Source organism: Puma concolor, chromosome D2 (genome assembly GCF_028749965.1).
Source record: "Puma concolor isolate L17-30 chromosome D2, mPumCon1.1.hap2, whole genome shotgun sequence".
Taxonomy (NCBI): domain Eukaryota; kingdom Metazoa; phylum Chordata; class Mammalia; order Carnivora; family Felidae; genus Puma; species Puma concolor.
Window position 1 is genome coordinate 35,516,626 of NC_141677.1, and position 24,831 is coordinate 35,541,456.

Sequence of the window (24,831 nt, forward strand, 5' to 3'; positions counted from 1 at the left end):
TAATCTTCAGGATTTGGCAACTAAAGACTTTTATTTAATCCAAATGTACTGGATGAACAACATACTACTGTATAGCAGTAGTATATTTACTTAACAAAGATCTGCATAATAAAGGACAGGTTTGGGATTATACACTAGAAGGAGGTGACAAAGGTTAACAATAGAAAGAAAGCAGCCAGTTGATGTGGATCATCCAGTAGTCTGTCTTCATCTAGCTACTGTGGAGACCATCGCCTCTAAGAAGCTGAAGCTGTTACATGTGCAGGAATATCACATGCCTATTTTTCGAATTTCAAAGCCCAATACAGAACAACAGGGCTGTCAGGGATCCACCAGGGCTATAAGGCAGATAGCTAGCTTTTGGGGACATTCTCCTTTTGCTTGAGGAAGCACTGACTATAAGTAGGAACAGGTACTTGGGAGCAGAGTGGGCACATCACTGTTTTTGCCTGGTTTTCTAGATCCGAAAGGGGAGTGTGAAAGGGGGATAGTGCTGCAGACTACACCTATTGCCGATTTAGAAGCGTTGCTGACTAGGGAGGCAGATTCCAGACTCCTGGAGTTGAAGAGAAATATCCAAGGCTACAGAATTAGCTCAGCATCTGAAAACAGTATTCATGGTCTAATTTTTGTTACTCACCATATGTTCACTGGTGCTGCCTTCCTGCTGCATCATATTTTAGTTGTTTTCTCAAATCAGAGGACTCTAAGGACAGTGAGACCAGCATCTTCCAAAGGTTCTTCTGTAGCACCACTTTAGGAATGAACCCATCACATGAATACTCTTTGAATAAATGAGAGTAACTTCCTTATACAGAGAATGAGCATCTAACTTCATTTGCTCTTAGGATTTATAAAATGGGGCAATTCTGGGATTAGCTGGATTTCTGTGTTTGAAAAATATTCTACTAAGTATTCATGGATCTTTGTTACTTATTAGTAGTTGGTGCTGGTGGTGGTGGTAGGGAGAGTAGCTTTGATCACTTATTGCTCAGTCTCTGGCCATAGGGTGATGCTTAGAGAAAGTACACATGGCTGTTAACATACTGAGGTTAAGAGACGAGCACCTGGAAGTGCTCTGCAGCAACCCATACACCTTATGTGATGATACAGAACAAAATCTGATCATGTTTAACCTGCTCTGATACTGAGGCATGCCCATCTGAGAATGCTCAATCAACAGTCAAGTTAAAAAAAATCAATTTGTTGCTTCATCTTTTTATTGACAGTAAAGCCAGGTTAGATAAAGGACTTACTGGATTCAAATTAATAAATACAATAATTTAATTATAAAAGGAAACAGTCTACTTGGAAGTTTTAGCAGAAATTGCTAAAGACAAGGGACTCTTGGCATATAATCTGTTTATATATGAGAAGATAGCACAGAAAGAAAACTGGACATTCGCGATATGGATGGTTGAGATTAGGGATTCTGCAGAAAGAAAAGCCAAGGTACTGACTGCTCTTTTAAGATAGGGCATTAAAAGACATTAAAAATGAAAAGCAACTGAACTGGGTAATTAACCTCAGGCAAAGGGAATAAATATTTGGCAACACCCTGATTTTAGCTGCCAAACTGATATCGGTTACCTAGGAAATTCCAAATTTGCAAAAAGTGCCATTTCCTATTAGATGAAAGGCAGGCTGGGTACCCTAGGCAGGCAAAGGTAAGAATGCTGCTGTATGGTGGGCTCTGTGTACCAGCATCAACCACTAGCCCTTGATAGCACAATGTGATGAATTTAAGGGTCATTCTTAGCATGATACAGAAAAGGCAGTTATAAGCAGAGACGAATGAAGAGAATGGAGTCACAAGGAGAAGAAAACTAATACCATAAGCAAGAACATGTGGGAACCATGATGAACAAGCACTTACATCTTTCAGCCTATCTCCATTCTTCGTATCTCATGAGGCAAAACAACTGGGCAAGGACTTCAAAGCCAATGAAGTTGAGTGAAGTGATACAACTACAGACTGACTTGCCAACCATGAGGATCAATATGGTTTCATCAGTGTTGGTGAAGGTTTTGTTTCTGCCTCAATATAATGCACATCCAAGTATTTTGTCAGTACAGTAGAGACATTCAAGTAATAATTCTGAACAGCTTCAGGAAGGAACCTACTACCATAACCTTGGGAAGCACACAATATTCAAGGGGGTTCCCCTTGAAGACAAGGGATGCAGGTAAATTCAAAGACCTTAAGAACAATAAAAAAGATAAAAGGTTTAAAAGACTGACGACAGTGAAGCAGGCACATTTTCCTCCTTTTGCTGAACTAGGGCTTGAGGCCTTTAGGCTAACTATGGTTTAAGCGGTGTTGACAAGTTTTATAGAACACGAAGGTGGCAAAGGTTCACTGAAGTTTCTCTTTTAATGCTTAAATTTGCTTCAAATCTCAAATGCTTGTGCTTGCAATAACTTCCTAAAAGCAGAAGTAGTGTTCCCTTTTATGACCTTAATAAAGCATTTGCCCCTTTGATACAAATCATTTTTACTATGCTATCTAAATGGCTGAACCAGTGGCACAAAACTGAGATGGTACATATGCAGCAAGGTCCCTGTAAATCAAAATCTGAGCTTTACATAAAAATCTTATTTATAAAAAATACAATACCAAGTATAGTGAGAATGAAGCATGGAGCAGTAGTGCCCCCTGCCAGGGCCATGTGGAAGTGGCTTCTGCTACAGTGCTTGCTTAATGGCACAAGTGAAAAGCTGAATAAGGCAAACACTTGAAGAGGCAGTTTTCTGTAAACTTCTTGGGGGTGGGGAGATTTCCTCTGTTGGGACAGTTGCTGATTTGGGATGGCTAAAATCAGGTGTGACATTTGGCTGCACTTGATGCATCACATTACAGATTAAGACAGCTCCTGCTGGCTGAGACCAGTTCACTTGTTTTAGGGAACAGGTGATCACTGTAGACTTTTGCCTTTACTGTTACAACGTGCAGCCTCCAGCTGATGCCCCCCATGAAGGAAATCACCTCCAGAATCTTCCTAACTGAAATGATACAAAATAAGCTAAGTAATTCAAAGTTTCCTTAGCTTAAAGCTCCTTAAGAACCCTACATTGATTACTAAGCAACTTCGTTAGCGGTGTGTAGCTCAACAGGGATGCTTTAACTACAATATGTATTCCCACCCACTTGGTACCTAACAGTAATAAACTATAATGACACTAGGAAAACAAACAGATCTTGAGGAATTTTGGCTTCTTCTCATGTCCTCACTTGGAACTTTCCAGCTTTCGTGACATATTTGACTCCTTTAAATGGCTTATATTTCTCCCCATACATGTCCAAACGGTTTACTTTTAAGCCTGTGTCAAAAAGAATAGGTAAGGAAAGGAACAAATTATTATCCTGGTCACACCAACCAACAATATTTGTTTAGCAATGAATACTACACAGTAAATCTGACATTAACCAAGAGTCCCTTTTATCATTTGGAAGCAATCTCCTTTCTACTGTTCATAAATTATAGCACTGTGGAAGGATGGTTTTAGTTTAGATTCCCATGTGGGCAAGGGATGTCTTTTCAAGATGATTCTTTCTGTGAGTATGAATGACTCCTTCTTTTGTGCTGGGAAGGGGGTCTGGTGAAGGAAGTTAAAGTGCTCTCCAAAATCACTGTACCTGAGAGGAGGCCCCATAGCACAGTGTGAAAGGCAGGCTGGAGTTCTTTTTAGAGAGGGAATGTTAGTAGCCTTCTAAGCAAAATTCAGTTAACCCTTCAACACAAAACTTATCCTTACCAGAAATAGCAAGTTGCTGGATCTTGAATTGTATGTTGAGACTTGGATTCTCTTCCGGCTTGGGTGCTCCAGACTGTAAATTTACCAGTCCTTTAAGACTTGGGAGCTTTTGTGGAGTAATTTTTCCCACATCCCATGTTAGTACCTTAAAAAGACATAACAACCAAATACAACCTGAACTATTTACTAAAGACAAATGTTTAGAGACAAGGTTCAAAGACACCATAACTTTCTGTACAGAATGGAGCACAGTGTCTTGGAAACAAGAGACCTGGGATCTTCTGTGACTCTGAATGGTGAGCACAGAGAACCAACATTTGTAGACCATCTACTTTTGGATACAGAATTGTGCTTAGCACTATTCACACATTATCTCAAAGAAGCCTGGGGGCGCCTGGGTGGTTCAGGTGGTTAAGCATCCAACTTCAGCTCAGGTCATGATCTCATGGTTTGTGGGTTTGAGCCTTGTGTAGGGCTCTGTGCTGACAGCTCAGAGCCTGGAGCCTACTTCCAAGTCTGTGTCTCCCTCTCTCTCTATCCCTCCCCCACTCGCTCTTGCTCTCAAAAATAAACATTAAAAAAAAAAAAGCCTGTGATGCAGATTTTATCTTCTTTTTATCAATAAGGAAACTGAGGCTCAGGGGTCAAATGACTTGCTCAGGGTCACATAGCTAGTTTAGAGGCAAAATTGGGATTTGAAGGGGCGCCTGGGTGGCTCAGTCGGTTGAGTGGCCGACTTCGGCTCAGGCCATGATCTCGCGGTCTGTGAGTTCGAGCCCCGCCTCGGGCTCTGTGCTGACAGCTCAGAGCCTGGAGCCTGTTTCAGATTCTGTGTCTCCCTCCCTCTCTCTCTGACCCTCCCCCGTTCATGCTCTGTCTCTCTCTGTCTCAAAAATAAATAAATGTTAAAAAAAAAAAATTGGGATTTGAACCTAAGATTGATTTCAAATGTTGTTTCTACTATATTGCCTTCACTGTGTCTCTGGGCCTCAGTTTACTCTTCTTGTAAAATGAGAAAATGGACCTAAACTGGTGTTCTTTAAACTTTTAGCTTTCTTTGTTCAAATGAAATCTTTAGTGTGGAAGCTCAGTAACAGTCAAGAAAGTGAAGCTGTTATGGCTGAAGCCAAGGTGAAGGGCCAGGGATCTGGAGCTCCCCCTTCATTGCTCAGCCCTGTGTAGTATCCGGGGAGGTTCTTCAAATCCTTAGGACTGGATTGGATGATGATTTCATTCAAAAATATGCCTTTTCACTTATCAGGCAGTACAATAACTGCCACTGAAAAGAATCATATTTTTTACCCAAGCAGGAAGCTGAGAGAAAATCATCTTTTATAGTTTCTCTGAAAACCCTCTGCTAGAGGCACATTTATGTATAGTGAGGAAGCAGCTTTCCTAGCCAGTACCCACTGTGGAAAAGTGTGAAACAGTGCTTTTAAATGAAAAAGAAAGGTCTTACTGATCAATTTCTACAGAAAATTTAACAATAGACTACAATACTATCTTCTTATATCCAGGTAATGCTTCTCTCTTTTTAAAAAGCTTTTTATATCTTCTTCCTCATTAGCGAGTGGGTCTCTAGATGATCAGTGGATGAGAAAAAGACACACTCTGAGGGAGAACAGAATGAGTCTCAGTTTTCTGTTCATCTCCTCAGCAGCAGATGTGGGTTCCCTCCACAGCCAGGGGCAGGCGCATAGCACAGTATGCTCTCTAGGTTTTGTTAGGAATTTTAGTTTTAACCAAGACATTAAACCCTTCCTTCTGCCCTCCCTGCCATTACTCTTGCTTACAGAAACTGCAGAAACACTTGCTTACTCTTGATGAGAGGTGGCCATACCTTGGTAACTGGATCAAATGTATAGCTGCCTTGTGTTGGTGTCAGGTTCATATTCAGTACAACTTTTGGCATGTGAACTGTTACTGTGATTCCTTCAATAGTTTTCCCCATATTCTGCTTTGGTCCAATTGTAATATCGAATCTTCCACAAGAACTGTTCTCCTTAAAGCTGATGCAATGTTTCACATACACTGGTATTGCCACTAGACTGAAAAGAGAAAGACAGACTCAACCACAAACATGATTAATGGTGTGAGACAGTTCTAGAGGTAGCCTGAAAACCTCAGTCCAGAGTGTCCTACCCTGCCTTTGACTCCACTATGGGACCATATACCCCCAGAAGTGGAGATTTAGCATCTGTACCAGGGGGTTTGAGTACATCAGGGTTCCAGCATCACTGCACTAAGACTCATACAATTTCTGAGCAATACATATACAAGTCAAGATAGTATAAACAATTGGGGCAAATAGCCCTAGTTTAAAGAAATGAATTAAGATACCATAGAAAAGATAATTTAAAATTATACTAAATAAAATAGTCCCTATGTGGTAAGAGCCAAGAAACAACTCCTCTGCTTTTAAGTCCCGTCTAATATTACCCGTATACCTTCTGATATTTTCCAGGGACAAACCAGGTACAACCCATAATGCTAATTCATTCATTTGAACCTCAGTACACAAAAGAGTGTCCTGAAGCCAGTTAGTTGGGAGATACCCTGGGAAGCTGGAGATATGTGTGTCCTTTAGTTATGAAGCCTAAAGACCACAGTAAAATTATGGCATGGATTCAAGGTTTTGCCCAGGTTACACAATTCCAAAATGCTTGTTCTCAGGTATATATTTTACTACTCTCATTTACTACTATTTCATACTCTCAGATTCAAGGTACACTGATTATATTAGATACATATTTTCACCAGTTCTTCCTGAGTCTCCTGCTGGGCCATGGCTAAAGGGAGCAGTGATGAATTCAAGTATTCAACTGTCAAAATGGAAAAGGTAAAGTGAATTCTACCCATCACACTGATCTATGATGGTAGATTTCTGGTTAATGCACCGACATACTTTTGTGAGCTGACACGATATGATATGAGTCGGAAATTTCCATCTGGAGGAATAAATGACAAAACTCTTTCAGATTCCCAACGCTTGAACCGGATGCAGGGGTGGAAGCTGACATCATCTAGAAGCCGTGGGTTCTGCCAGGAAAACAAGATAGCAATATTCATAGAGTGCAGTGAATATGGCAACTCTACTCAGATATGAGAAATTAATAGACTCCCTAAAGATAAAAGAGTCATGTTAAGAGTTGGTTACTATGACCACATTAACACAATCTTAATGGATATTATTTTATTTGAATTTCAATAACTATTAAGTAGAAAATACAAGTAGTATCATGTCCATTTTATAAATGAAACTGAGGTTTGAAGAAGTCAAGGTCAGGACAAGACAGCATCAGAACTCTTGTTCTCTTGATTTTCTTAGTAGTGTATCATGCTGAGTCTAAAATGATGAAAAAGATCAATGCCCTTTCATCAGCAAAACAAATAATTCGGTTAAGTGAGACTACACATTTGCAGAAGCCAGCCAGCCACTTAAGCCACTTCTGGCAAACTCAGGAAAAGACCTCAGCCTGTTCATAAAGGCCATGCTCATCATGTAAAACACTGTCTTGGGAAGCTGTACTAAGAATACTACTGAGATAATCCTTATAATCTAAGATACAAACATCTCTCAGTATTTATCATTTCATTTAGTACTTCATATGTATTAGGCATGCAAAGAACTACAGGGCAGGAGAACTTACCATGAAAGAAAGAGAAAGGTCAGGCATTCCAGATAGCTTAATGCAAGCATCAATAACCCCCTGAATTTCTGCAAAGACTGTAGATCCTGAGGAAAGAAATAAAGTGATAACATCACTGGAATCTGAGTCTTTACTAGAGCTATCACTGTATCTGAAGTAATGGAGACACCTCCTGAGTGTCAGACATAATGAAACTTGCACATCTTCTAACAAGTTAGTGGACAGAGGATCTATTACACCAGATACAACAACTTCTTCACTAAGTGCCATGGCCCACATCTAACTCTGGTAGGTAATTCTAAGGAATATCAAACCTGACTCTATCTTGATAGTGAACCTTGAAAGACTGCTGGATATGAAGTTAAAAATTAAAAAAAAATTTTTTTCACGTTTATTCATTTTTGAGAGACAGAGCACGAGTGGGGGAGGGGCAGAGAGAGAGAGGGAGACACAGGATCTGAAGCAGACTCTAGGCTCCGAGCTGTCAGCACAGAGCCCAATGTGGGGCTCGAATCAACGAACCGCGAGATCATGACCTGAGCCAAAGTCGGATGCTTAACCAACTGAGCCATTCAGGTGGCCCTGAAAGTAAATTTTTTTTTTTTAATTTTTTTTTTCAACGTTTATTTATTTTTTTTGGGACAGAGAGAGAGCATGAACGGGGGAGGGGCAGAGAGAGAGGGAGACACAGAATCGGAAGCAGGCTCCAGGCTCCGAGCCATCAGCCCAGAGCCCGACGCGGGGCTCGAACTCACGGACCGCGAGATCGTGACCTGGCTGAAGTCGGACGCTCAACCGACTGCGCCACCCAGGCGCCCCTGAAATTAAAGATTTTTAATGGAATTTACAAATGAGGCAAGTTTCTCATGAAATGGACTAAACTGTTAACTTTAAGAAATAGGCATTATTCTGTAATAATACAGTTATTATTCTGTAGGATAGAATTTTATAATGAAAAAGAGCACTCACTAAAGAAAAGATATTGGCTGTAATTCGTAATAACTCATTTTCACACGGCAACTAGCTGTGTGACCTTAAGCAGATTACTAAGCTCTTCTGAGCTTCAGTTTCCTTATGTATAAAATGTGAGGGTTGGACTAGATGTTTTAAATAAAACTTTATGATTCTAAGACAGTACTGCTGTTTTTTGGGGGGTTGTTATTAGAAGTACTGCATATAGGGGCAGCTGAGTGGCTTAGTCGGTTAAGTGTCTGACTTTGGCCCAGGTCATGATCTCACGGCTCAAGAGTTCAAGCCCCGTGCTGGGCTCTGTGCTGACAGCTCAGAGCCTGAAACTGCTACGGATTCTGTGTCTCTCTTTCTCTCTGCCCCTCCCTGGCTGGTGCTCTGTTGCTCCCTCTCAAAAATGAATAAACATTAAAAAAAATTATACATAAAAAAAAGAAGTACTGCATATTAAAGTGGTAGCAAAAGTATGGTGTATGGTAGATATACAATAAATGTTTAAATGAATAAACGGCAAAAGGCAGAGGCATACAGGGTAATAACTGGCTTAACAAGGCAGCATGAGATCCGATTTATAAGGTTTGGCAGACCTAAACTGGTGGTTATGAAAATTATATGTAACCTCTGGGCAAAATAAACAGATTTTTAAGCTATTAGAAAGTGAATGCCTTTCCACTGAAGCCATACTGCCAAAGGGTTTCAATTTTCTGTTCAGCTTATGTCAGCTCAACTGTTTCTTCCCAAATAAGATTACATGCACACAATTACCTGATTTATCTATAATTGCATCTATTTCTTCAACGACATCAAAATAGGCTTCATTGTTTGTGTACTTTACCCCTGCCCGTCGCCATGGGATGTTGGACAGCTGCCCAGTGGGGAGTGTGTCCCCAACATTACTGCTGCCTAGAAACCGGAAAAGGAGAAAGCAAAGGTGATGCATTAAATGGTCATCAGAAAAGCTATTTACAAGGGCACCTGGCTGGCTCAGTTGGTAGAGTGTGCGACTCTTGACCTTGGGGTTGTGAGTTCAAGTTCCAAGTTGGGTGTACAGCTAACTTGAAAGGAAGAAAGAAAGAAAGAAAGGAGAGAAAGAAAGAAAAGAGAAAAAAAGAAAGAAAGAGAGAGAAAGAAAAAGAGAGAAAGAGAGAAAGAGAAAGAAAGAAAGAAAGAAAGAAAGAAAGAAAGAAAGAAAGAAAGAAAGAAAGAAAGAAAGAAGCTATTAACCAGCAAAACAAAACAAAACCAAAAACCAAAAAAAGAATGCTTTATTTGCTTCTTTACTGTTTGGGTTTTACTTCATTGAAGTATGTGAAGAACCACTTGTGGATGGTTTCCAGAATTGTCGGAGATATATTCATACCAACATGATCAAATTTCTAGAAGACAGAAGTAGACCATGTGGTCCTCTATGTGCCAAACCAGGTTAAATTCACTTACTTATCTTTTGCTTTCTGCATGTTAACAGTAACCTAACCTGATTCCAGTGGCTCAACAACAGAATCTCATCCTGCTGCCACTGATGAAGAAAAGAGGCTAGTTGTTTTAAAATCTTCTGCTGATAAAATGTCTCCACTGAGAATACAAAGTGATTAGTAGGCCCTTTGGTATTCAGCTTAAATTCTACATGAGATGCTGCCAAGCAGACCTCAGTGGAGTAACTGGATGAAGAACACACTCTAGCCTTCTCCCATTTTAAGGTCAGACACCCATATGGCTGCAATATCGCTCATGTTTAATGTCTGGCTTTTTTACTGATAAGCTGACATATGTCTGAAGAAAGTCTGGTTGTCCAAAACATATCCTTGAGCTGTGACATATTTAACATTTTGGTTAATTTACATTTCCAACATACAAGTAGTACATGCTTAATAACAACAACAACACATGTGAAGTTCAGAAAAGTGGCGAAAAATATCTATCTTCCTTTTACTAAAATACAACTACCATTAACATTTTGGTATATTTCTTTAAACATTTCCCTCATAAGTAGGTTCCACTTATTATTATTATTTTTTTGTATTTTGATAATTTTGCTTTTTTTACATATAATTTTACAGTCTCATTTGATTGGTGTTAGTGTCTCCAACCTTTTGCCTTCCAAAATTTTTGAAAAACACTGCCTTAATCTTCCTGTTCAAAACTTTCAATGTTTCCACACTGGCTTTGTGGGAAAAAAAAAAAACACCAAAAAACCCCCCAAAACAAATTTAGCCTAGCATTCAAGAATTTCCTCAACTTAACTTTTTAATTTTATCTCTCACGACTCAGCTAAAAAACAGCTCTGCTTCTGCTAAACAAATTAATACAATTCAAGGCTTTTCACTTTGTGTGTGTTTTCTCATATCGTTCCATCTATAGAATGCTCTTATTCCTCCCTCTCTCCCTAAATTCTGTTGCTTCTCTAGGGCTCTGCCCTAGGGCCAACCAGTATAATTCAGAAGGAATTATTTCATCCACTGAACCATTCTCTTGAATTTTATAAAGCACTGCCTTAATAGCCTATATACTGTCATTCTATTATTTTAGTAATTATAAAATACATGTTCATTTTGGAAATTAGAAAGTGTAAGGCAAAAATAAAGATAGTATGTAGTTCCTTAGTTGGAGATGGTTGTTGAAAACATTTTAGAGCTTTTTTGTCTGTATGAATGTTTATGTATAATTAAGATAATTAAATAATTTTTATGGTTTTGTGTTTATTTTTCCATTTAATATTATATCATGTGTACCTTCCAGTGTCACTGCATTATCTATAAAGTATGGAATTGCCTTTTACAATCTTACTATTATTTATGTACTTTATTTTTTTTTTCCCAATCTCTCATCCAGAGTTTAAATTTTAGGCACACAGACACTCCATCTTATCTTTCCTTGAATTTCTCCTAACACTCAGCCTTGTATAGAGGATGAATAAAGCTTTCTTGCAAGCCTCCCTTGCCCCATTTTTTAGGTCAGTATATTTGGAGAGGGGTTTATAATGGTAGACATTATAGCTGGTGTGGCATGTAACATTTCACAGAAATCTTTCTCTAGAAGACTTCAATGCTCTCAAAAAAAAAAAAAAAAAAAAAAAAAAAGCCATCATCTGGATGTACCTAATTTCTAGCTACACTCAAGAAATAAACCAAAATTAGAAACTTACAAAACAAGTACAAGGCCCACATTGCATGAGATCTCACAAATAGACTAATTTCCTATCTTTTTGTTTTAATAAATCTTCTGCATGTATAAAACAAAGACTTGGAGGAGACAATATGTACTCTGTGGTGAGGATCTTAAATTTTCTATAGTCTAGTAATTTGGGTTTTATATATTTTATATATAACATAATGCCAGTTTTATAATGCTATTTTTGCCAGCTTTTGAGATACAATTGACATATAATATTGTGTTAAGTTTAAGTGTATAACATGATTTGATATACTTATACACTACAAAATGACTCTGAGTATAGTATTAGTTTATATATTCATCACATCACATAAAATAATGCTATTTTAAATACTACAATGCCAGTCTATACATAGACTGAATGCTCTTCTACGTAGCCTTCCCTTTTCTATTGGCTTCTTTAGGATTAACTGGGAAGTTATTCAGTCTTATTATTTAGTGTTAAGTAATAGTAATAATGTTATTGTGGTCTTATAGAAAAATCTATAATAAAAGAATAAAAACCAAAAGTTTTCTTTTTCATTTAAGACCTAGCATCTTCCCATGAAAAGAAATACACATCCATTTTCACAACAGCACTAACTTTAACTCTGGGCAAGCTGTACTACCTTAATAATCTGTCAGATCATAAACAAGATTATAAACAACTTGTTTATAAAGTTTTATTTGCTCAGTTCCTACGTTTTCACCTTACCTGTAATAGAGTTGACGACAGAACGTAGAATTGTTGGTGGTTTAATCAGTTCTTTCAAAATATTAGATTCAGTAGCCAGTGGAAATCCATTGTCTAACATTTCTTCCAAAAGCTCATATACAATGACCACATTATCCTTAATTGCAGCTTCCGAACACTCACCAAAGTAGTCCTTAACAAAATGTACATAATATTGCACAATGGAAGACATGAAGAAAGGCTTGCTAGACACTCTTTATTCAGCAGGATAAACTTTTAGTAGCATAATTCATTGTTTATTTGTTGAAAATAGATAAATCAGAAGGAAAAAAACCCTTTGTAGTTCTCTACATTATTCTTGAATAATTTTCTTAATATTTTTAGATTGAACTGAATTCCTATTACATATTAAGCCAGAGAGTACACTGAAACATTAAACTAGAATGTGAACTATAAACTTCACTTGCCTACCTCCAAAACACAGATAAGTTTTCAATTATTTGGTACATTTAGCAAGATAATAAAATGTAAATATTAGAAGACTGCATAACCAATAAAAATCTTGGGACCATTCAGAGAACTGTATGTAGAGGGCATTACTGTTTCCTGATGACATAATTTGTAATACATATAAAAAATAACCTTCTTAAGTGATATTGTTTTTTGGGGGTGCCTGGGTGGCTTCCATGACCATGAGATTACTGTGTTCTACTGAAACAATGAATACAACAGCCATGTATACTGCTACACACCCTACAAAAAAGGGTTTATGAATTTATTCTTAGTTGAAAAGCAGAGAGAGAGATAGAATACACATACAAAGCTGGATAATTAAAGAATATCATCATGTGTCCTACCCCTAACTTGAGTAATTTAAGTTCAAAAGATTTGATGAATAACCAACCTGAAAAGTGTCAGCAACTCGATGTAGAAACTCAATTACAAATAGAGGTGGCACTTCAGTCTGTATGACAGACACAAAGAAGAGCTTATCCCGGTAGATACTGATGAGGTAGTGATGAGGTGTTGAAATGACAGGTGGTACATTTTCTACATCAGCAGCTTTCTCTTGAGCTTCAAAGAAATAATCACAGACAGACTGGCTCACAACACTCTTCCAGTGCTTCTCTAGAAATATGTCACCGGAACAGTTTATGAGAAATAGACTGTGAATCATTTTCTGGAGGGAAAAAAGTTTAAACAATTTAGTGTACATCAAAAAGTACCCTTGTATTATCCTGACAAAACCAGACAAAGGCAATACAAGAAAATACAGACCAATATCACTTAAGAATAGCTGTAAAAATCCTCAACAAAATGCTAGCAAATTGAATCTAGCAATATATACAGAAGATTATACACCTCGGCCAATAGGATTTATTCCAAGAATTGAAGATTGGTTCAACATATGAAAATCAATGTAACACACAACATACATAAAATAAAAGACAATAAAACCATATAATCATTTCAAAACGTGCAGGAAAATAATTTGACAAAATCTAGCACCTGTTTATAATAAAAACACTTAAAATAGAAAAAGAAACTTCCTAACATTGATGGGGCATCTATGAAAATCCCATAGCTAACATTATATTTAATGATTACAGATTAAAAGCTTTTTCCTTAATATCAAGAATAAACAATGATGTCCACTCTCACCATTTTTTTAAAATATATTTTTTAATGTTTTTATTTTTGAGACAGAGAGAGACAGAGCATGAGCAGGGGAGGGGCAGAGAGAGAGGGAGACATAGAATCCAAAGCAGGCTCCAGCCTCTGAGCTGTCAGCACAGAGCCCGACGCGGGGCTCGAACTCACGGACCGTGTGAGATCATGACCTGAGCTGAAGTCGGATGCTTAACTGACTGAGCCACCCAGGTGCCCCAACTCTCACCATTTTTATTCAGTATGGTACTGGAGATTCTAGCCAGGGCAATTAGAAAAATGAAACCAAAGGCTTCCAAAGTGGAAAGGAAGAAAAAAACTACCTCTATTTGCAGATGACACAATTTTTATATATGTAAAGTCCTAAGGAACACAGACGTACACACACACAAAATCATAGTGAGTTCGGCAAGCTCTCAGAATACAAGATTAATATAAAAAATTATATTTCCTTTTTATTAAAAAATTTTTTTTAATGTTTATTTATTTTTGAGAGAGACAGACAGAGTGCGAGCAGGGGAGGGGCAGAGAGAGAGAGCAAGACAGGCTCCAGGCCTGAGTTGTCAGCACAGAGCCTGATGTGGGGCTCGAACTCACAAACCATGAGATCATGACCTGAGCCAAAGTCGGACGCTTTAACCAACTGAGCCACCCAGGCACCCCTAAAAAACAATTCTATTTCTACACATTAGCATTGAATAACCTGAAAATGAAATTGAGAAAACAATCCATTTACAAGAGCATCAAGAAGATCAAAATACTTAGGACTAAATTTAACAAAAGTGCAAGACTTGTACATTGAATAGTACAGAACATCACTGAAAGAAATTAGAAATTAAAAATATCTAAAACTTGGGAAGGTATTTCATGTTCATGGATTAGAAAACTTAATATTGTTTTATTTTTTTTAAATTTATTTTTTTTTTTTCAACGTTTATTTATTTTTGGGACAGAGAGAGACAGAGCATGAACGGGGGAGGGGCAGAGAGAGAGGGAGACACAGAATCGGAAACAGGCTCCAGGCTCTGAGCCATCAGCCCAGAGCCCGACGCGGGGCTCGAACTCACGGACCGCGAGATCGTGACCTGGCTGAAGTCGGACGCTTAACCGACTGTGCCACCCAGGCGCCCCATAGAAAACTTAATATTGTTTTAAATTTTTTTTTTCAATGTTTATTTATTTTTGGGACAGAGAGAGACAGAGCATGAACGGGGGAGGGGCAGAGAGAGAGGGAGATACAGAATCGGAAACAGGCTCCAGGCTCTGAGCCATCAGCCCAGAGCCCGACGCGGGGCTCGAACTCACGGACCGCGAGATCGTGACCCGGCTGAAGTCGGACGCTTAACCGACTGCGCCACCCAGGCGCCCCGAAAACTTAATATTGTTAAGATAGCAATACTCGCCAAATTGGCCTAAGATTCAAAGCAATCCCTACTATAATGCCAGCTGTCTTTTTTGTGGGTACTGACAGGATCATCCTAAAATCCATACAGAAATGAAAAGAGATAAGGATAGCCAAAACAATCTTGAAAAAGAAGAATTTGGAGGACTCACACTTCCTGATTTTAAAAACCTACTACAAATGTACCATGTGGTACTGGCAAAGGGATAGACATATAGATCAATGGAATAGAACTGAGAGTTCTGAAATTAACCCTTACATATACAGTCAATTGATTTCTGATAAGAATGCCAAAACCATTCACTGGGAGAGAGATGAGTGATTTCAACAAATGGTGCTGGGACAACTAGATTTCCACATGCAAAAGAATGAATATGGACCTCTACCTCATGTCATATACAAAAATCAACTCAAAATGTATCAAAGACCTAAATCTAAGAGCTAAAACTATTAAAAACTCTTAGAAAAAACCATATATGCATTAAGTTGTCAGTACCCTGGGTTAGATAATTTTTTTAGATATGACACCAAAAGCACAAGCAACAAAAGAAAAAACAGATAATCTGGACTTATATCAGAATTAAAAATTTTTGTACTTTGAAGGACATTATCAAGAAAGTAAAAAGAGAACTCACAGAATGAGAGAATAATTGCAAACCATATATTTTATAAGGGACTACTATCCAGAATATATAAACACTTAACAACTCAATAATAAAAGGACAACACAATAAAAAAAATGGGTAAAGAATTTGAAGACATTACTCCAAAGAAGACAGACATACAAATGACAAATAAGCGGAGGTAAATGTGCTCAACGCCTTCTCAGAATGTAAATCAAAATCACAATGAGGTATTATTTCATATCCATTAGACTAGATATAATCAAAATGCAGACAATAACAAGTATTGACAAGAAAGTGGAGAAACTGGAACCCTCATCAATTGCTGATAGGGATTTAAAATGGTATAGTTGCTGTGGAAAACAGTGTGAATTCTTGCAAAAGTTAAAGACAGAGTTATCAAATGACTCAGAAATTCTACTCTTAGGTATACAACCAAGAAAACTAGTAATGGATGTCCATATAAAAATTTGCATACAAATGTTCCTAGCAGCATTATTCATAATATTCAAAAAGTAGAGACAACTCAAATGTCTATCAACTGATGAATGGGTAAATAACAAATTTTCAAACAATGGAATATTATTCAACCATAAAAAGGAATGAAGTAATACATGCTATTAAATGGCTGAACCATGAAAACATTATGCTTAGAAGCCAGACACAAAGGTCACATATTGTATGATTCCATTTGTATAAAATGTCCAGAATAGGCAAATCTACACAGACAGAAAGTAGATTAGTGGTTGGCAGAGGCTGGGTGTAAGGGGAAGAATGTGGAGTTAGTGGTTATGGGCTTCTCATGTCTTCTTAAGGTGATAAAAACCATCTGGGATTAGAGATAATGATTGTACAGCTTTGTGAATATACTAAAACCTACTAACTTGTATACTTTAAAATGTGAATTTTATAGTATGTGAATTATATTTTATTTAAAAAATATTCTTAATAACTGTGACACACAAATCTACTTCCAGGTAGATTAAAATGTGTACAAATGTGCACCCAAAATATGTATAAAAATATATTGTTATGGTGAAAACCTGCAACAACTCAAATGTTTATTAATAGTGGAATGGAAAAATAAATTACACAATATTACTAAAATGAAAAATTGCACAGCAATGAAAATTAACTTGTTACACGAAGCAAAATCTTAAATCTGTTTGTAAGATTTGTTTATTGAACAAAGCCAGAAGCAAAAGGATACATACAGTATGATTCTATTTATGTGAAGTTCTAGAACAGACCAAATTAATCTATGGTTTGATAAAAATGCTTTTATAGAGGAGAGTGAGGGTAGTGACTAAGAGGAGCGTGGGGGTGGTTTAGGGCACTTGTAACATTTTATTTTTTGATATAGTTACAAGTTGTATTCATTTTGTGATAATTCATTGGGCTTTATATTATGACATATAATTTTCTGAGTGTTAATTATGCTTCAAATAAAAACTTTATTATCCTTGCAAATGGGGGATGGTGGAAAAATATCTAATTACCTTAACGTGTTCCCTTCTTTTATATGGATAACATCAGTTATCAGGTGTTTAGTCTGGTGGTCCATTAATTCAAAATTATACTACTGTAGAAGTGTAGCCCAACTGTAAAAAATTTAAAATGAATAGTTTCTCTGCATGAAGATAAATCCCAAAGAGGAAAGGAAAACTTTCCAGAATGGATGCATTCATTCAATTCTGTTGACACAGAAAACAATGACATAAACCTGAGCAGTTCTTTTAAGATTAAGTAATTTATTTTATGAAAGCATCTGACATTTAAGGACTAATTGGTGATGATTTCCCCTTCCCGTCTGGCACATGTTTAGAAGTTTTTAAGTAAATTACTAATTACTAAGATGTGTTTTAATAATTACTGTATTAATTATTATGCATAAAATAAATGCTGTTAACAGTTCCTGTATTAGAAACAAATACGTTTCTTTGTTCAAAGCCATCTCTACTTAGCAAGCAACCAACAGGACAATAAACCCTGACACTTCAGGCATTGGATCTACTAAATTTTTCTAGATTAATACTGCAACCTGCTCATTTTTCTACTTTATCTAATCAGATGCTTTGTTTAATAGGTTTGCTTAATGTCAGCTTTATATTTCTATTTGGGTGTTAAATAGTGTCATTAGGGGCACCTGGGTGGCTCAGTCGGTTAAGCATCTGACTCATCGTTTTGGCTCAGGTCATAATCTCATGGTTTGTGAGTTCGAGCCCCATGTTGGGCTCTGCACTGACTGAAGCCTGCTTGGGATTCTCTCTCTCTGCCCCTCACCTGTTCCCACTCTTTCACTCAAAACAAATAAACTTAAAAAAAAAAATTAGTGTCATTGGAATACAGACTTGCTATATAGAACCTACTAACTTTTAACTATCATCTGGGCTAATACACTTAAAAAAAAACAAACAGGAATATCCAATGAGAAGATCTGCAACTAAACTTGTATTATGATACATTTCTTGTAATAAAATCCTCATCTGAAATATAAAATGTAGCTTAAAGGAGAACACTGTAATTCCCTCAATGAAGACTCCAATTTGAGCACTTCAACCGAGCCAACTTTGGAAGATGGTACCCTTTGCAAAACTAAATTTTCAGCTCCAGAGTGTTCTATTCATTAAGGGTAAATAAATTAATAATACCTAAAATGTATTCAGTTACTAACTGTGGGCCAGGCACTATGCTAGGCACTTATCTACATTATCTCACTGAATCTTCACAACTCAATGTTATAAATATCGTGCTTATCCCCTTTTTACAGATAAGATGATAAAGTCTTGGAAATGTTAAGTCAGATCCTACAATAAGTATAAGAGCTAGGATTCAAACCCAGGTCCATGAATCTTGGGCTCCCTTTCTCACCTGGCTCCTAGAGACTAGTTATTAGGAACATTCTCTAAGGCAGCACTGTCCAATAGGATTTCTTGCAATGATGGACTAGTAGCCATTGGTCACACGTGGCCATTGAGTACTTGAAATATGGCTAATGCAACTGATGTACTGAAGTTTTAATTTTAACTTAATTTAAATTCATATAACTACATGTAGTTAGCGGTTGCCATATTGGACTAGGCAGCAAATGGATAGCAAATGTGCTCTTTGAGCTTATAATTTAAGAAAAAGAACTGAAGGATGTGCTTCTTATTTAGAAGCCAAAATGTGTTCTAATAAATTATTTTGAGCAAAAATTATATTAAAAAGATCTGACAGTAAGTTATATTCTTAAACCAGTCACCCTATAGAAGGTATAGGTCTGTGGTACTTTGTTGTCACAGTACACCCCAGAAGAGCTGCTTGTTCTCAAAGCAAGTGACTTCATAGTTCCTTTATTTTAGAGGCCACATTCCTATTCATCCTCCTAAACTGGTGAAAAATTCTTTCCAGGAAAAGTTTCCACCAAAGTTGTTTTCACTGGCAATAGTTCAAATCTCAGGAGAATACTGTAAGTTAAACCAGCCATCTGGATTTATTGTTATCCTTAATGCTGAGATGAAAGCATAACACTTGTGGCTCTCATCAGTGCTTAGCTTTAAAACCCACCTTACCCTTCTATTATAAAAGAAGAGAGCTTATTTCTTATATTCATATTATGAACAAAAGCCTAATACAAAGAACAATTAAATAAATGCCACACATAGCAGTGTAAGTTGTCTCTTTAAAAATTTTTTTTAAATGTTTATTTTTGAGAGAGAGAGAGAGAGAGAGAGAGAGAGAGAAAGAGAGAGAGAGAGAGAGAAACAGAGCATGAACCGGGGAGGGACAGAGAGAGAGAGCAGACACAGAATCCGAAGCAGGCTCCAGGCTGTCAGCACAGAGCCCGACATGGGGCTCGAACTCACAAACTGAGAGATCATGACCTGAGCCGAAGTGGGACCCTTAATGGACTGAGCCACCCAGGCGCCCCTAGCCTGTTTCTTTAGCTACTTATTCTTTTAGCAGCTGCAGTTACTTCTTTCATCATTTTAACAAACTTTCTGGGAAATTTATATACGTACCGCAACGATAGCCATCTTTTTGTTATTAGTGACTTTTGAATCAGAAAACAGAATGCTACCAGCTTATTTTAAAGCCACTTGAGAAACTGTTCAGAAACAGTTCTATCAGAGCTTTGACTGCAGCTTACATACTTCATAAATCCTCTTTACCAAATGAACACTCAACCTGATGAGTCACAAACAATGCAAATATAAAACATACAGTTCCTGACTTAGGATGGTTTGACTTAAGATTTTTCTAATTTACAATCATGCAAAAGTGATATGTATCCATTAGAATCCATATTTTGAATTTTGATCTTTTTCCAGCAGAGTAATACCATACTCTTGTGGGATGCTGGCCAGAGGCAGTGAGCCACAGCTCCCAATCACCCACATGATCACCAGAGTAAACAAGAAATACACTTACAACTATTCTGTTCTTCACTTCAGTATTCAATAAATTACATGAGATAGTCAACACTTAATTATAAAATACGCTTTGTTTAGATAATTTTGCCTAACTGTGGGCTACTGTTGAGTGTTCTAAGCACATTTAAGGTTGGCTAGGCTAAGCTATGATGTTCAGTAAATTTAGGTATATTAAATGCATCTTTGACTTAAAATATTTTCAACTTACAATGGGTTTATCAGGACATAACCTCATCATAAATAAGTCAAGGAAGATGTGTAGCCAATTTCTATTCTTGGAATAGTGTCTAAAAAAGAAAATGTATACTCTGGTTTCTCTTCAGATCACATAAATCTTTCGCCTTTTAAAAAAGAAAATGTATTCCTTCTACATATAACAGAATGGGGGCATAGAAGGGCCTATATGCAAGGTAAGAGAATGAGATCAGAAAAGAATCTAGCTCCTCTGATTCTCAGACAATTCTTAGACCATTTATTCATTCAACAGATGGTTCGGAATATGTTTTATATACAGCATGCAATGGAGATAAAAGGGTGAACTAAATAAGTCCTTGAACTTAAGAGTGTTTAGACTTCAGCAAAGAAGGCAAACAAAACAGTAAGATGTAATTTCTATGACAGAAGTCCTTCAGAATTTCACCAATCTTTAAGGTGACAGAGAACACAAGTAAAGAAAACCAGCACAAATTTAGCAACTTTAGGAGGTGAGGTGATGTGGTGAGATGTGACCGGGAAGGAGATAAGCAGAGACTGGTTTACTTAGTTTTTTTTTTTTTTTTTTTTTAAATTTTTTTTTCAACATTTATTTATTTTTGGGACAGAGAGAGAGCATGAACGGGGGAGGGGCAGAGAGAGAGGGAGACACAGAATCGGAAACAGGCTCCAGGCTCTGAGCCATCAGCCCAGAGCCGGACGCGGGGCTCGAACTCACGGACCGCGAGATCGTGACCTGGCTGAAGTCGGACGCTTAACCGACTGCGCCACCCAGGCGCCCCGGTTTACTTAGTTTTTAGTGCAATGTAAAGTCATTTTTTATGGTTTTAAGCAGGGAATTCATGAAATCCAATTTATACTTTTAAGAAAAACCGCACTGTGGAAACTTAGGCAACTGGATATTGTGACACCGGCTGAGAGATGAATTATGGTGGTGGCCTGGACTAACAGAGTTGACAGCAGGGACAGAGTATAATGAAAAGATAGGAGAAATGCTTAGGCTTGAGCAAAGATTAGGTGGATTTGGGGGCTGGAGATGAGAGGAAAAATGAGGCAGTTAGCCCTGGTCCTGTATACTGACCCAATTCTGGATATATTTGACCTAAATGGATATATTCACAAGACCACTGCGTGTGTAGGTTTGGTGCTTCAGAGAGAAGCCAAGTTGGAGACATGCTTATGAGTAAACACGACTTTTTGTTAATGGGGATTATAGCTATAAGGAGAAAAAAAAACAACAAAGAGAGAATGTGCATAGTAAGAAAGAGCCTATGGAAAGAACTCCAACATCTGAGTAGGGCCAAGGAAATGGGCCTAAAAGAAGACTGAGAGGATGTGGCTGGAGAGCAGTAAACAAAAAAAAAAAAAAAAAAAAAAAAAAAAAAGGTAGGAGGGAGGGTAACAATTTTTAGTAAATAGAGTGTGTTAGTGTTTCCAGAAGAATATATATAGTACAACTATATAAAGTATAATATATAAAGTATACATAAAGTATTATGGTTTTTTTGTCCCTATTGAGAATTTATGATTTAACACATAGAGGGCATTGGTGACTTTAGTAAAAGTAGTTTTTGTGGTAGTTCAGTGGAATGCTGGAAACAAGACAGGATGAAATAGGCTGAGAAATAGCTCAAAGTGGAAAAAACAAAGGAAAGTAGATGATATACTCAAGAACTCTAGCTGTGAGGATGAAAAGACACAAAAATAAATGGGAGTATATCAAAATACAGTTAAGGAAGAATATTTCTAAATGCTTAAGGAAAGGTATGAGTAGAAGGCAAAAGGCAAAAAAAAAAAAGAGGATCCTGATTAGGGAGGAGAGGACGGTACTGGGAGACTTCAGAGATTTGTTTTCCTTAAGAAGGGACACTTTTCCAAAAATCATATGACTTCACTCATATGAGGACTTTAAGAAACGAAACAGATGAACATAGGGGAAGGGAAACAAAAATCATATAAAAACAGGGAGGGGAACAAAACGGAAGAGACTCATAAATATGGAGAACAAACAGAGGGGTACGGAGGGGTTGTGGGAGGGGGGATGGGCTAAATGGGTAAGGGGCACTAAGGAATCTACTCCTGAAATCATTGTTGCACTATATGCTAATTTGGATGTAAATTTTAAAAAATAAAAAAGAAAATTAAAAAAAAAAGAAAAAAGAAGGGACACTTTGTCTCTTTAAACAAAAGGGAAGAAGGTTTGTACATTTGGTTGTAGCAACATGATCGCTTCTGTTTTCTCTGTGTAACAGAAGAGATCATTTGTATAGGGAGAGAGAATTCTTCTCTATAAATGTCATTTGCTACTCAAGCATTTACATATTACTGAGCTGCTTAAACATATCTAATCTAGAGAGAACTCCAACAGTATAGTATGTTGAATGTTTAGAAATACCATAAAAATCCTAAGATTCAGGTAAGAAAAACTAACCTTACTGCAAAGAGAACTTTCATACCAAAGATATGTAAATTTCAGGTACTTCCTCATTCAACTCATTCCCCCACTTTTCCTATATTCTTTTTTTAAAATTTTTTTTTCCAACGTTTTTTATTTATTTTTGGGACAGAGAGAGACAGAGCATGAACAGGGGAGGGGCAGAGAGAGAGGGAGACACAGAATCGGAAACAGGCTCCAGGCTCCGAGCCATCAGCCCAGAGCCTGACGCGGGGCTCGAACTCACGGACCGCGAGATCGTGACCTGGCTGAAGTCGGACGCTCAACCGACTGCGCCACCCAGGCGCCCCTCCTATATTCTTAAAGAGTCCTCCTTTCTCTCCATAACTGATCGTTCCATTTGTAATTTTGATCCCATTTCCTTCTCTCTTTTCTTAGATTTGTATCATACACATTGGTTACTTGCTTTCTGCCCCAAAACATGATGTGTCTTGTATTTTTTAAACCAAACCCCAGAGGCGCCTGGGTGGTTCAGTGGTTAAGAGACCAACTCTTGATTTTTGGCTCAGGCCATGATCTCACAGTTTTGTGAATTCCAGCCCCAGGTCGGGCTCTGTACAGAGCTTGCTTGGGATTCTCTCTCTCTCTCTCTCTCTCTGCCCCTCCCCTGCTCGCGCTCTGTCTCTCTCAAAATAAATAAACTTAAAAAAAATTTTTTTAATAAAATAAAAATAAACCCCAATCCTTACAGGGACTGACACCCGCTCAATAATCTTTTGCTTTATGCTCCAAACGATGAAGGTTTGATTAGTCTACACTTGCAATCTCTCCTCTCAGTAATTGACTGTATTCGAGCAGATCTTTTAACTGGTCTAATGACTTCCTAATCATCAAATCCAGCTACCTAGTCTCAAACTTCAAATTCCTCTTTTGAACCTTGCAGCATTTCATGTCATTGATAACTTTCTCCAAACCAAAACAAAGGGTTATCACCTTGAAAGTTTCTTTTCGGCTTACTTCCCAGCCTTTTCTTTTTCCCCCTTTTAATCTTTCTACCATTCACACCTAAGCCCCTGTTTCAAACTCGGTATATCCCAAGCTCCACAAAATTCCTCCTCCTCACGTATGGGCTCCTAATTTTAGTGGCACCACCTTCATAATCATACAGGTTATAAGCTTTAGCTTTGGGTACATGCCAAACCCAACAAATCTAACCAGCCACAGTGCTCATCACTTTTCCATACTCAGTTTAGATTCCCGTCACCTCTCTCCTGAAGAACTGCAACACCTTCCTCACTGTATTCGCCACCCCAGGCTCATCCAGGCGCCACCCTCTAACAGGACGTCCGTTCAGGTTAGTCAGAGGGTTTGCCTTCCAAAGCAGAAGGCTAGGGCTGAGGTCCGAGTTGTTGCTACTTCAGCTCACCGTGGGTGACAAAATCTTTTTCCCGCGCCGAAGCACGGAGAGGGACCCCAATGAGCCTGAACCTCTTGGGCGTGGGAGCCGAGAAGGCCGGGCTGCAGGTGCACCTCTCCTTCCGGCCCTGCCGGCAAGAAAGCCTGGAAGGCCGAGAGGGAGGCCTGGTCAGCATCAGAAATTCTCCCGAAGCCCAGGCTGGAGTCCGGACACCCAGCTATTCAGCCTGCTCCCCAGTTTTCGAGCTGTTCCCTGTCCGTAGACTCCCCGCCCCTCACACTCACCCCGACACCTGGGCCAGCCAGTGATTCGGCGCCAGGTCCACTCCGGACCTAGGCTGTGGCAGCTGAGAAGGCCCCGAGGACCCCCGCAGGTGGTGTGCCCAATAGAGTGCCTGACTAACAGCTTCAAAGAAACCAACTGGGTCTACAGTATTGAGAAGATTAAATAAGAAGAAAGACGTTGAATGAGAAGAAGGA

The 24,831-nt window shown here is 38.1% G+C and overlaps 1 protein-coding gene across 4 annotated transcripts; it reads right to left on the reverse strand.

The window, feature by feature from the left end:
* Positions 1-5: 5 nt before the first annotated feature.
* AP3M1 (adaptor related protein complex 3 subunit mu 1) lies at positions 6-24,765 on the reverse strand. Of its 4 annotated transcripts, none has more exons than XM_025917960.2 (9): positions 24,637-24,765; positions 13,124-13,399; positions 12,241-12,412; positions 9,141-9,278; positions 7,407-7,492; positions 6,662-6,795; positions 5,597-5,804; positions 3,757-3,901; positions 6-3,321 (listed from the first exon to the last, which is right to left on the reverse strand). In XM_025917960.2, the coding sequence occupies exons 2-9, from the start codon at positions 13,394-13,396 to the stop codon at positions 3,221-3,223; spliced, it is 1,257 nt and encodes a 418-aa protein (XP_025773745.1). In that variant the 5' UTR covers positions 13,397-13,399; positions 24,637-24,765; the 3' UTR covers positions 6-3,220. The 4 variants fall into 4 exon arrangements, with proteins under 4 accessions (XP_025773745.1, XP_086536160.1, XP_086536162.1 ...); XM_086680034.1 differs by lacking the exon at positions 24,637-24,765 and adding an exon at positions 24,362-24,612; XM_086680036.1 differs by lacking the exon at positions 24,637-24,765 and adding an exon at positions 24,200-24,314.
* Positions 24,766-24,831: the final 66 nt, after the last annotated feature.